Source organism: Chionomys nivalis, chromosome X, assembly GCF_950005125.1.
Source record: "Chionomys nivalis chromosome X, mChiNiv1.1, whole genome shotgun sequence".
Classification (NCBI taxonomy): domain Eukaryota; kingdom Metazoa; phylum Chordata; class Mammalia; order Rodentia; family Cricetidae; genus Chionomys; species Chionomys nivalis.
Genome location: NC_080112.1, coordinates 107785780 through 107799716, shown reverse-complemented (window position 1 = coordinate 107799716; position 13937 = coordinate 107785780). Strand labels below are relative to the sequence as shown.

The 13937-nt window shown below is 35.7% G+C and overlaps 1 protein-coding gene across 3 annotated transcripts in view; it reads right to left on the bottom strand.

Annotated features, from left to right (window-relative positions):
- Positions 1-13937, bottom strand: part of Znf280c (zinc finger protein 280C) — a 54954-nt gene that overhangs the window by 6632 nt on the left and 34385 nt on the right. For all 3 annotated transcript variants that reach the window (XM_057760190.1, XM_057760188.1, XM_057760189.1), the window contains 6 exons: positions 13571-13728; positions 13305-13405; positions 12543-12689; positions 7560-7691; positions 3431-3738; positions 2675-2812 (listed from right to left, as the gene is read on the bottom strand). In XM_057760190.1, coding sequence (XP_057616173.1) covers positions 2675-2812; positions 3431-3738; positions 7560-7691; positions 12543-12689; positions 13305-13405; positions 13571-13728 — 984 coding nt within the window. The remainder of the gene's footprint in view (positions 1-2674; positions 2813-3430; positions 3739-7559; positions 7692-12542; positions 12690-13304; positions 13406-13570; positions 13729-13937) is intronic.

The following is a 13937-nucleotide window of genomic DNA, read 5'->3' as shown; positions in this document are numbered from 1 at the left end:
ACAAACAAGATTTTATTACTTTTATTACTAAATAAGTCATTAATTTTATTTTCATATTTTTAAGTCTATGTTTAATTTCTTAATTTTGAATAGAAGTTAATGACAGTAATAATGAGATTATATCGATCCTGGTATGGTCTGAGCAAGGGCTCACCCATTAATATATCAAAATCCTAACCTCCCCTTTATCTCAATCAATGTGATGGCATTAGAAGAAACCATTTAGGAGATAATTAGGTCACAAAAGTAGAATCCTTAGACATAGGATTTGTGTCCCTTATAGGAAGAGACCTAAGAGCTAGTTTGTTCCCTCCATTGTACAACATAGTAAGAAGGTATGATGAGGGATTGGCCTTCACCAGAACACTTGTTCTTGTTGGTACCTCTTATTTTTCTCATTTCTTTCCTTTACTTTTTATCCTTTTTTTAAGATTTATTTTCTTATGAATGTTTTGGCGCATGCATGTCTGTGTACTAGTAGAATGCATGGTGCCCATGGAGGCCAGAAGAGAACATCAAATCTCCTAAAACTGGAGTTATCGATAGTTGTGAACCACCATGTGGGTGCTGAAACCCTAACTCTAGTCCCCTGGAAAAACAAGCACCAAGTGTTCTTAATCAGTCACTGAGTCATCTCTCCAGCTCAAAACATAGGCTGAAATTAAAGATTATGAATTAAGAGCTGATTGAATAAATCATGATTTAATAGTCCAGAAGATAGAAATAAAAAAGGATAAGAGAGATTCAAAGATATCAATGCTAACTATAACTTGAAATGCAAAGTGTTTAAGAAAGAACAAAGTAGCATTCAAAACAGACAACACTGAGTATAAAGCTGACTGAGAAAATGGATTGGTGTTGTAGAACTGTTGGATTAGAAAGAAGGTACACATGCCTTTACTCTCAGCACTTAAGAGACAGAGGCAGGTAGATCTTTGTGAGTTTAAGGTCAGCCTGGTCCACACAGTTAATCCTGTCTCAAAAAGAAAAAGAGAAATATCAAGGCCCCAAGAGCTATGTCAATAAATAATTGAAATAAATAGTCTATATAATGAGGTAATGCCATGGTAGCAAGAAACAGAATTTAGTAAGTCAAAAGCATATATGAAGTGCTAGCACTAAAGCTAAAGTACCATGAAAAAAAAAAAGTCGAAGTCATCAAAATATGTGAAGTCCTTCCAAGAGACCTACCTACTATGTATTAAAAATAACAGTGATCTTGCATAGTAATCTTCAAGAAAAGCTAAGTATGATAACAAATGCATTTAATCCTAGCACTCAGGAGAGATAGGTAGGCAGTTCTCTTGTGAGTTTGAGCTAGCCTGGTCTACATAAGGAATTTTAGGCCAGGCCATCCAGAGCTATCTATACAGTGAGAGAGACCCTGTCTCAAGTAAAATAATCTTCAAGAAAATTACTTTTAGAGATTGTACTTTATTTAGCTGAAAAGAGGCAGAACTTTAATAGGAATAGTTGACATGTAATTATGTCTGAGTGCTTTTTGGCTTAAAAATCCATCCTGAAGGAACAAAGTAAGCCTCTAGTAATGAGGTCCAAATGAAAGCAAAGTGGGCCCTGAAGTTTTCCCCTCACATAGAACCCTTAATAAGAGCAAAATAATGGGAAGTTGAATCAATGTATGAAAAAGGATCCCAATGGTTGCATCATGATCTTTTCATTAAATGAGGGAAAAGATGGATGGCAAAGAGAGGAAAAGGTCAGAGAGAAGGAGGGGAATGAAAATAAGTGTTCTTTAGCATCATTAAAAACCCTGGAGCCTGGGGATTAGAGATGGCTCAGCAATTAAGAGCACTCGTTGCTTTTTCAGGACTTGGATTCATTCCCAGTACCCACACAACAGCTCATAATTTTCTCTGACTCTAGTCCTAGGGAATCTGATACCCTCTTCTGGTCTCTATGGGAACTAACTATTCAGTGTATATGTATACAAAAGCAGGCAAAATACTAATATACATAATATAATAAGTATTTTAAAAATAATTTATTTAATAAAAGCCAGTCTAATTATATGAATTTAACTGGTTTTATAACTTCTGTCCCAGTGGTTTTATAAACTATTATTTTGAAAACATACAAGGAACATCCTAGACATTCTGTATTTCTAGAATTGTACTTCCATGATGAGAGACAGATACTTTTTTTTTTTTTTTTTTTTTTTTTTTGGTTTTTCGAGACAGGGTTTCTCTGTGGTTTTGGAGCCTGTCCTGGAACTAGCTCTTGTAGACCAGGCTGGTCTCGAACTCACAGAGATCCACCTGCCTCTGCCTCCCAAGTGCTGGGATTAAAGGCGTGCGCCACCACCGCCCGGCGAGACAGATACTTTTAATAGGACAATTTTGTCTTTAAAACAAATAAACAACAAATAAACAAAAAACTCCTCAAAGGGTAGTGATTTTTGATACATGAAGTCTCATGAAGCCCAAGCTACCTTTAAACTTAATATAAAGCTGGGGATAAGCTTGAATTCTTGATCCTTCTGCTTCTACCTCCCAAATGCTGGGATCACAGGCATTCGCCAAACTTGGATGGCAGTATTTTTTGTTGCTAGGAATTGAATCTAGAGCTTTTTACACATATTAGACAATGGTAAACCAAGAAGTTACACCCCAGTTCTGAAAGGTAATTTTGACTGGCACTTACATGCTCAACTTACCTCATATGATTTGTAAAGGCTTTGCTACAGTTAGTAGTGTACTTGCAAAAATCACAGTTTATATATGTAGAAAAGTGGCTTGAAAAATCTTTTATTTTGGAATGGCACTCAATACATGTGTGAATTCCCTGGTGACATCTTATGGAGACAGAAAAAAAAAGTCATACCACAAAATAAGGAAACTCTTATTAACAATTAATTGAAAAAAACCTGTTTAAGATTATCAAATAGATATATTTAAAATTTGAAAATTTCTTGAAGTAATAAGAAAAATGAGTGCAAAAAGTTTAACAAATATAAATATTTCCCTAGAGTAAAAAGGCTTAGTTGAACTGGGTAGTGGTGGCACAGGCCTTTAATCCCAGCACTCGGGAGGCAGAGGCAGGCAGATCTCAGTCAGTTCAAGGCCAGACTGGTTTATGAATTGAGTTCCAGGACAGCCAGGATGGTTATACAGAGAAACCCTGTCTTGAAAAGCAAAAACAAAAACAACAAGAACAAGAACAACAAAAAAAGGACTTAGTTAAGCAATTTAATGTCATTAGGTATACAAAGTTTAAGACTAATGAAAAAAATTAAAATCATAACACAGCAGTTTAAATTCTACTTGATAGTTGTAAATATGTACCATTTTCTTATCTGCTTAGTTTTTATAATTAAAGTGTAGAAGAAGGTTATGTGACATGGGAAGTAACTAAAACAAAGCATCTAACTTCTGAGATTAAGTTAGTATCATATAACGGATAAAGACAGTACCTCAAATTCTTCAGAGCAATACTGAATTTGTTTTTCCTGGTACGCTGTTTCTTTTGCTTGTAGGAGGACTTGGCTTTGGATTTAGTTGCACCTGTACCTGTTTTACTTGGATTGGGTTTACATGTCGCAGTTAAGATTGCCTGACACTTAGTTGTCTTACTTTTATTTGCAAATACTTTTGTGTTGATTTTAGTAGTTGTACTTTTAGACTCTGGAGCTGTGACTTGAAGAGAAGTGCTTGGAACAGAACTAGAAGGTGGACTTGATGATCTTGATTGAGCAGATCCAAACGAAGCTCGAATAGTAACCTATGAAAACAAAGGCAGGGTGTATTTTTAGATTATTAAAGTGGCATTAAAAACACCACCTGTGGGTTGGAGAGATGACTCAGAGGTTAAGAGCACTGGCAACTCTGTTCTTCCAAAGGACTGGGGTTCAATTTCCAGAAACCATATAGTACCTCACAACCATCTGTAATTAGATCTGGTGCCCTATTCTGGCTTGCAGGCAGAATACTGTATACATAAGTAAGTAAATAGAATAAATCTTTAAAAACAAAACAAAAAACACTGCCTGTAAGGGTTCACATTTAGTTATCTAATATGTGTAAATATGTTCGTTTGTGTGGGTGCACACATTTGTGTATATGGAGGCCTGAAGTTTGATACTAGGTGTCTTCCTCAATTGCTTTTCACCTTATATACTGAAGCAGGGCCTCTTTGCTTAAACACAGTTTGGCCAGTCTAGCTAGCTGGCTTGCACCCAGAATCACCTGTACTCCCCCATCCCCCACATCCTGGGACTATGGTTGGGCCACCACATCTATCCACATTTATTATAGAGATTGCTAGGACTCCAAAACTTCAGTTTTCCCATTTGTACAAGTATTTTACCCACTGAGCCATCTCTCCAGGCAGCCCAAGCCCTCACATTTGTGATCAAATGCTTTGTTTTACAAGAGTGCCAAAACAATTAAAGGCAGGAATGACAGTTCTTTCAACATTTTAACAGTGATGTAAAAACTGACATTCACATGTAGAAGGATGAATTAGAACCCTTACTTCATATTAAACATAAAAAAATGAACTCAACATATATCAAGGACCAAATCTCAAGTGTTAAAATTACAAAACTCTCAGAAGAAAATACAGAAATAAATTCTCATACCATTGGGGTTAGTCAATGACTTCTACTTTTTACTTTTATTTTTTAATTTTTTTTTGAGAGAGGGTCTCTCTATATAGCAAGTTCTGGAACTTACTATATAGACCAGGCTGGAAACTCATAGACATCCACCTGCCTCTGCCTCCCATGTGTGATGGAATTAAAGGTACCACCATGCCTGCAGGCAATGAAGTTTTTAAAAATTTATTTTTATTTTATATGCATTGACATTTTGCCTGCATATATATCTGTATGAGGGCGTCAGATTTTGGAGTTACAGACAGTTGTTAGCTGCCATGTGGGTGCTGTGAATTGAACCTGGGTCTCTAGAAGAACACTCAAGTGTTCTTAACTGCTGAGTCATCTCTCCAGTCCAGGCAATGACTTATTTAAGTCTTGGTAAAGGAGCCCATAATTCTACTCCTAGGTACATTCCTAAGAAAATGAAAACATATGCTTGCACAAAAACTTTTACAAAAATATTTATAGCATCATTGCACAATCTAAAAAACTCAAATACCACCAATTGATGAAAGAAAATATACACACAATGGAATATGGTCAATCATGGAAGGAATGAAGCACTAGAACATGATACAAGACAGATGAGCCAAATAAAATAAATCCTCAAAGACTGTATATTGTATTATTTCCTTTACATGGAATTCTCAAAATGAGAAAATTCATAGGGAAGAGATTCTATCTTGCTTTGAGTGGTGCTGGAACACAGTCACTGTTAATGGATGCAGAGTTCCTTTTACTGATAATGCAAATGGTACAAAATTGCATAAGATGGTGTTTTAACAACTCTGAATGTTAATAAAACCACTGAACTGAGCACTTTCAATGGAAAAATGTCTGGTACATGAATTATATTCTAAATAAGCTATTACAAAAAAATCAGTATGACTCAAAAAGCCAAATATTATTATTTAAAGGAGTAAACCATAAGATGCAACTAGATGTACTTTGCATTTACTCTATTTTTTGTAGTGTGTGTGTGTGTGTGTGTATATACTTGGTGCATATGTAGAGGTCAAAGAAAAACTCTGGAATTGATTCTTTTTATCTCTATATGGGTTCTATGAAATGAAATCAGATAATCAGACTTGCATTGTTGTGAGGCAAGTACCTTTATTCTCTGGCCCAGTTTCCCATTTATTTTAAATGTTCTTATCAGTTAAATGAAATTTAGTTAAATGTTTATTTGCTATTGAAAATTATAATTTTATATTGGTAACATTTATATGTAAAGAGATATTAATAGATAATTAGAAGTTAATGTAAACTATATGAGCATCTAAAGAATGCACTTTTCAACTCTTCCTGTAATTTTAAGTAAATAATTGATTCCATCTAATTAATTCTGTTTATCTCTAATACAGGGATAATACTAACTCATTCTCCTGTCTTGTTGGATTGCTGACTGGATAAATTAGAATGTATAAAAAAGGACATGGATATTATTATTACTACCATTGTATTACAATATGGAAAATATGAGAGCTTTGCAATGTTTATATTAGTATTCTCTATGCTTAGTCTCAACATGGGATAAATGGGTTGCAAGAAGTTACATTGAAATGCTTTTCTTACTCTAGATGTTCACAGCAATTGCTCTGTATTATTTTAGGTAATTCTAATAGCAGATATAATCACAAAAGTATGTGCTAAAAGCCAAACATGAAAGCTTGGGAATAATTTAATTTTGGATTATCCATCCATGTGTCAGACCAAATAATCGGGAGCAAACTTTACATAAAGAAACCAGAGAAAAAATATGGTGAACTAACATAGAGAACTAAATTTATAGTCAAATGTATGTTTATTCACTGAAAACGTGATGTTGGGGCTAGAGATGGCTCAGTGGTTAAGAGCATTGACTGCACTTCCAGAGGTCCTGAGTTCAATTCCAGCAACCACATGGTGGCTCATAACCACCTGTAATGAGATATGGCGCCCTCTTCTAGCCTGCAGGCATATATGCAGACAGAACACTGTATACACAAAAAATAAACCTTAAAAAAACAGTAATTGTCATTCAGGAAAAGAACCTGTTTCTCTGTAAGTAGATTCAGTAACATCAACTTCAACACATTCATAATATTCAAGTCGCTATGATAGATGCTTAGACTACAAAGATAAATTAAATGTGACTCCCAGTCTCAAATGCTTTGTAGTCTAGCAGTAGAGACATGTAATAAATAAAAAGCCTACAGAACAGTACAACCACTTAGTGACTCAGCCTACAACAAAGGAATGTCACTTCAACAAGGCACCTGTCAATCAACTCGAACAACAGTCAAAAGTTTTACTTTTCAAGCATAAGAATAATGAAACCTGGCTGAAGAGATAAAGAACTCAGCAGTTCTTAACACTTGATACTCTTGCAGAGTACCTGAGTTTGGTTTCCAGAATCCATAATCCATGTAGGGTGGCAGCTCACTACTTGCAACCCCAGGGTATCTGATGCCTTTCTATAGGTACTAATATAACACACACTCACACACTAAAAAGTGTAACAAAACTTTAACTTTAGTTCTTAATAAAAGTAGACAATATTTTTATATTATATTCAATACCCAGACAGGAGTTTTTTTTTCTTTCTTTATTCCCCCACCCCTTTTCTGAGACAGAGTCACGCTGTTCTGGAACTCACTATGTAGATCAGGTTATCTTTGAACTCATAGATCCACCTGCTTCTTTCGCATACTGTGTAGTAGTATTAAAAGCATGCACCACTATAGCCAGTCAAGGATTTTATTTGCTTATTTACTTGTTTATTTTTTGAGACAGAGTTTCTCTGTAGCTTTGGAGCCTGTCAGGGAACTCACTCTGTAGACCATGCTGACCTTGAACTCACAGAGACCCACCCATCTCTGCCTCTTGGGTGCTGGGATCAAAGGCATGCGCCTGGCCAGTCAAGGATTTTACTAGACTAGGATACAACATACTTAATACTCACTTTTGTTCCAGGAGGCAATCCTTCTAGTCCTTTAGGCTTTATAAATGTGCGATGTTCTAACTTATGATCTGTTTTCTCCTTGCAGGTCAAAAATTGTAGTCTGCATTTTTGGCAACGATAAATTCCTTTATTCTGTTTATAAAAATTATTAGAAATGATATTAAAATTCTTTTCTTTTATGAGAAAAGTCTCACTATACACGCCATTTGCCGTTGAAAGCTCTGTGTTATACTTTGTTGGTTTCTTGTGATCCTCCTGTTTCAGCACCCAAGTGCTAGGATTACAGGTATGTACCACCACATTCTAAAGTCACTAACAACTACCGACCACAAACCCTGAGACCTGAAATTTCTCTTTGACTTCCATCTCTATAATTTTAAAAGCAACCATTTTACGATCTCCCATCACAGATAATGCCAAAATATTCTTTTTTTTTCCTTTTTGGTGCTAGGGATTATATTTAAGCCTTTATGCTATCACTGGGCTATATGGAGCCATTCATTCATTCATTTTTGAAGTATTGGAGATGAATTCTAGGATTTCATGTAGAATAGGCAAGCACTTTCATATATCACTGATTCAAATTTCTATATTCTCTAGGAAATAGTAACTTCTCTTTCATGTACAGAATGAAACACAACACTATATGCTTCCATGTAAAAGTATCATGAAAGGGTCCCCCATTGTTATCCAGTACCACATGAGCAATCCTTAGATCATATACATACAGGTAACATTATATGGTTAGAGCAAGTTATATATTTAGGGGTGTGCATGCGTGTTTGTGTAACAACAAGTAAAGAAAAATAGGGTATCAATGAGAGAGAACAAGAAGGAGAGGGGTTATGGGAAGGGTTGGAGAGAGGAAAAGGAAGTGGAAATAATAATTCAAAAAATTATTATACACTTAAAAATTTATTCCTTCCATATTTTTCTAATGTCTCAGTATATGAAAATTCAATTCTTACAGTAGCTCATAACAAACACCAGACTTGGTCACTCTTAACTCCTCTTTCTTACACATTAATACAACCTGTAAGTTATTGGCAATATGTTTAAAACACTTATCTTTCTATTTTTTCATTACTTCCAACCACTGCTACCATCCATACTAGTAAAAGCCACGTGTGAACTTTGAAAAAGGTTCCTATCTTCTCCTTGTTTCTATCTTTTAACCCCTAGTATGGTCATTCCTTTCCACAGCTGCTGGGGTGACCTTAAAATCATACATTTCTCAGTTGCTTAAATCCTTTGGTGGCAGAGAATGGCAGATCTCTGTGAGTTTGAGGTCAGCCTGATCTACAAGAGCTAACAGTTCGAGGAGGGACAGGTGCCAAAGCAACACAGAGAAACCCTGTCTCAAAAAGAACAAAGGAGTCTTTTGATGACTTTCCATTTACTCTCAGGAATCCTGACTCTGGCACACAAGGCCTTACTTCATCTGGCTTGACTTCCATCACCAGATCCTCAGCTACTACTGCTGTCTTTCCCCTTCCTTTCCTTTCCTTCTTTCCTGTCCTTTCCCCTCCCCTCCCTCCCTTGGTTTTTTGAGACTTGGTTTCTCTGTGTAGCCTTGGCTGTCCTGGAACTTTTTCTGTAGACCCGACTGGCCTCAAACTCAGAGATCTGCCAGCCTCTGCCTCTCAAGCGCTGGAATTAAAGGTGTGAGTCACACCTGGCCTTACTGCTTCTTTACTGTGCTTTAGCCATATTAACACTGTTGCTATTCCTCCAACATCCCAAATATATGCTCACCTCACTATCTAATCTACTTAAAATATTTCCGCTGTTTAGAATATTCTCTTTCTGATGGCCATATTATAAATTGCCTTATCCCCTCAGGAGAGGCCTTTTTTGACCAAATAATGTAAAAAAGAGCATCCACCACTTCACGAAAGATCTAGAAGTCCTAATCCACCTGCACTTTCTTCCCACTGTATTTACTACTAACTGGTATGTATGTAAATTACACACACACACACACACCCCTTTCCACATTATAGTACAAATTTCAGAGGACAAAGGCTGCCTTTCTCACTTTAGCATTCCTAATATTTATATGCTATAAATTATTTGTTAAATAAATAGCAAGTTAGGCAGCAAGAGAATGGAACACAATTCATTGAGCTTAAAATGTCTGCTATTCCATTCAGAGTAGATTTTCCTAGAGGTCTGTGTTAGAGATATCAATCTAATATTAAAATTAACTAAACTTAAATTTTCCATGTCTTTCATGTGTATGTATGTTGCAAGGTACTAAGGTTGATGAGGATACAGGAATACCATGATATCCAACCAAAGAGACAGTGATATATTACAAAGGTTAAAAAAAGAAACACAAGGCCGGGCGGTGGTGGCGCACGCCTTTAATCCCAGTACTCGGGAGGCAGAGGCAGGCGGATCTCTGTGTCCAGCCTGGTCTACAAGAGCTAGTTCCAGGACAGGCTCCAAAACCACAGAGAAACCCTGTCTCGAAAAACCAAAAAAAAAAAACCACACCAAAAAAAAAAGGTTCCCTGTACTGAAATTTGACAAGCCACTATACTGTTTGATGAATTTAAAGGATTTTCAAGAGTAATATTAACTTTCTGTAATTTCTGCCTTCCTACCTATTATTGTGGATTTTGAGTCAGTGATAAGTTTAGGCTCTGAATCAACTTTTAGCTGCCATTTGTTGGAGAATGTGATATTGGTCAAATTATTCCCTATAAAGCTTTGTTTTCCCTTCTTTTTTAAAAATTTATTTATTTATTTTATGTATGAATATTCTATCTGCATGTATTCCTTTATGCCATAAGAGGGCATCAGATCCCACTGTAGGTGGTTGTGAGCCACCCCATGTGATTGCTGGGAATTGAACTAAGGACCTCTGGAAGAGCAGCCAGTGCTCTTAATCACTGAGCCAGCTTTCCAGCACCTGTTTTCCCTTTTATAAAATGGAAATGATATACCTACTTCATAGGATAGCTGTTAAATAAAACGGACATAAAAGCATCACTGTTATTATAAAGCAAATGATTAGTAGTTGGTAATTTTACTACTAAGAAATTAAGGAAAATATTTAGCATATCTAAAAACTTTAGTATTTCTTAAACATTATGCAAAATATTCCTAAAATTATATTCCTTTTAGGAAAATGTTACATACAACAAAAATCTTAACAAATAATAACAAACTATAAATTCAATAATTGTTAGTGTATTAATAATGTAATTTCCATTACAAGACTAAAACTGCTCATCTCTGGCTTTCAAACTGAAAATACCTGAGAAATACTTGATAAGCCTTATGAAAAGATTTTTTTCTCTTTCCTGTTGAATGTCTATCTCTTAGGTACACTAAACTTAATGAATGTCATCTTTCTTATATGAATTCTTATATGGAATTCCTGAGCTCCAATGTAACGTCATTAGGAGGCAGAATGTTCAGAAGGCAATTAGATCATGGAGGCAGTGGGATAGTGTCCTTATAAAAGAGCTGTTTTGCCCCTTCTGCCATGTGAGGACACGGTGAGAACATGGGCATCTGTGAATCAGGAAGCAGGCACTTGCCAGACCCAATTCTTTTGGTGCCTTGATTTTCAACTTTCCCTTCTTTAGAACTGTGAGAAATAAATATTTATTATTATTTGATCCAGTTCATTATAGTGTGTTACAGATGCCTAAATAGACGAAGAGAGTACCCATAGGATATCAATGATTTCCATAAGTATCCCAGATTTGCTGATTCAGCCAGTTTTGTTTATTACAGTGAACGAATAAAGAAAAAGATTAAGGATAAAGAATACCAGGCACCAACCTCAAAGCACTCTCTTAGACCAGAGTTGTATTAATCCACCCAGAACTAAATACTAAAAAGAGAAATGAAACTGTCTAGTGGAATAAAGGAACTAAGAATAAGGGGATAGGTGAGAAAGAGGAAGGTAGTAGGGAAGGAGATATATAAAGACTAGGTGAGGCTGGGCGGTGGTGGTGTGTGTCCTTAATCCCAGCACTTGGGAGACAGGCAGGTGGATTTCTGAGTTCGAGGCCAGTCTGGTCTACAAGTGCTAGTTCCAGGACAGGCTCCAAAGCTACAGAGAAACCCTGTCGCTAAACAAACAAACAAACAAACAACAAAGAAAGAAAAGAAAAAAAAAAAGAAAAGACTAGGTGAATACAAAATCAGAACTCAAGAGAGGAGCAAGCACTGATACTGGTATCTTAGAAATTATAAAGTACAACTAGCAAAAATCATGTAGGAAGCAAGTTACAACCTAAGTATAGTTCCCTGACACAGTTTATAAATCTGGTAATAAGAGTCACAACTAGCCGGGCGGTGGTGGCGCACGCCTTTAATCCCAGCACTCGGGAGGCAGAGGCAGGCGGATCTCTGTGAGTTCGAGACCAGCCTGGTCTACAAAAGCTAGTTCCAGGACAGGCTCCAAAGCCACAGAGAAACCCTGTCTCGAAAAACCAAAAAAAAAAAAAAAAAAAAGAGTCACAACTGTTTCCTTTTTTAGCAGCTACCACTAGAAACCACCCTGGGTCACTGATGACAATTACTTGTCTTCTTATAACAGCAACAAAAAAAAAATGGACTAGTAAGTGGAAAGATTTGAAGAAAAGCAAAACCATAAGGTTGTAAGTCTTTACGCTTTCTCAGTTAAAATCCTTTCCTATGCTCTTCAAAATTACCCACAAGACACAATGCCTAGCAATCTGGGATGCCAAAATATGCAACTTATATATTCCATTCATTTACTCCTTTCCCCCCATTCTGTGGTTCCTATTTCTAGTGATAGCTTTCAGAAAGTTCAGATTATGGACCTTAGAATTACCTGAAAATGAGAAAGAAAAAGAAGTGAATGTTTCATCAATCAGCATAAACTGTCAAACATGTCGTTTGGAACAATTTTGTCTTCTTGGAATAAATTTAATGAATGTTCTAAGTCTGTATATCTTTTCCATAAAACAATATGAAGAAAGAAAGTTTAAATCTCACCTGATGTTTCATGTAATGATTCATATAAGGGGTTGCCATTCTACTAACTTTGAGACAAAATGGACACAGCAAGTTCTTAGTGTTCTCATGGGATGATCGAAAGTGAGTTTCTACATCAGAAAATATTGATGATCTAAACTGGCAAACCTAAAAATAGAAATAAAGTTTAAGCTCAATATAAAATTTTATAATTTGCATATAATTTACATCACATTAGCAGTGATATATCATTGGTTTAGAAAAACATTCTGCACTAGGGATATTTTAAAACATATATTTTATTCCTCTTTGCAGATCGATCATCCCTTATGTTGACTTAAATTTTCAAGCACTGATCCCACTTATTCTTTTTTCAGGCTAAGCCAGAGACAGTATATTTTTATGTTGCTGTCTTAATACTGGGAGTCACTTCAAATTCTGAAAAACCACTGGTCAAAAGATATTTATTTAGTTCTCAAATATTTCGTATTTTCCAAAACATCTGTATTCTTCCCTGTATGATAAGCCCATCTTTGTCATTCTCTAGTTGGACAATTTCTATTACAGTAGTCAGAGAACTATGGCCAAGAAGGCCAAATCTAGCCCATTATACCCATGTATGAACAAGTCCCAACAAATGGAAATCTCACTAAACACAGAGGTTTTTCAATTTTAGTATACTAATTAATTTTATTTAAATGCTTCAGAAATAAAAGGAAACAATACTATTTAATGGCAGGCAAACATTGAACAAACACCGAAGTATACAATAAATGTGTATACCTGGCAAATATATGGCATTTCACCAGGCTTATGAGTATCCTTCATATGTTGTAAAAGCATATGCTCTGTTTCAAATGACAATTCACAGATTTTGCAAATAGCTGAAAGAGAAAAAAAAACATACCATTTTCACATGCATATGAAAACAAGATTCATTTTGTATAAATCATAACATCAAGTAATACAGTAACACTACTACTATGAGTAGTAAAAGGAACAGGTTCCCTAATAATCAGATAATCAAATTCATTAAAACTGTTACTTACTAGAAAAATCATGAGGAGTGTGTGTACTTTCAATGTGGCACTGTAGCTGAAAGGGGTTGGGATACTGCCGATAGCAGTGCTGGCATGTGGTATGGCTTTCCCAGGACTCACTGTTCTGTTTTTCATGCTCCAAGTGATGTTTCATGTGGTTCATGAACCTATGAGAGTAAAATAGGTGCAAAATGCAGATTTATAACAACAAAAGGTTTACAAATAATTATCTGATCCTAAAAGTTTTAAAATGTTGTTGCATGACTGCAATTGAAATATTATATTTATGTCCTTAGAGTCAGCTTTTTGAGAAGTGACTGGATCCTGAAGGCTCTGATCTAATCAATGTATTAATTCATTGGTATAGTCGTAATAA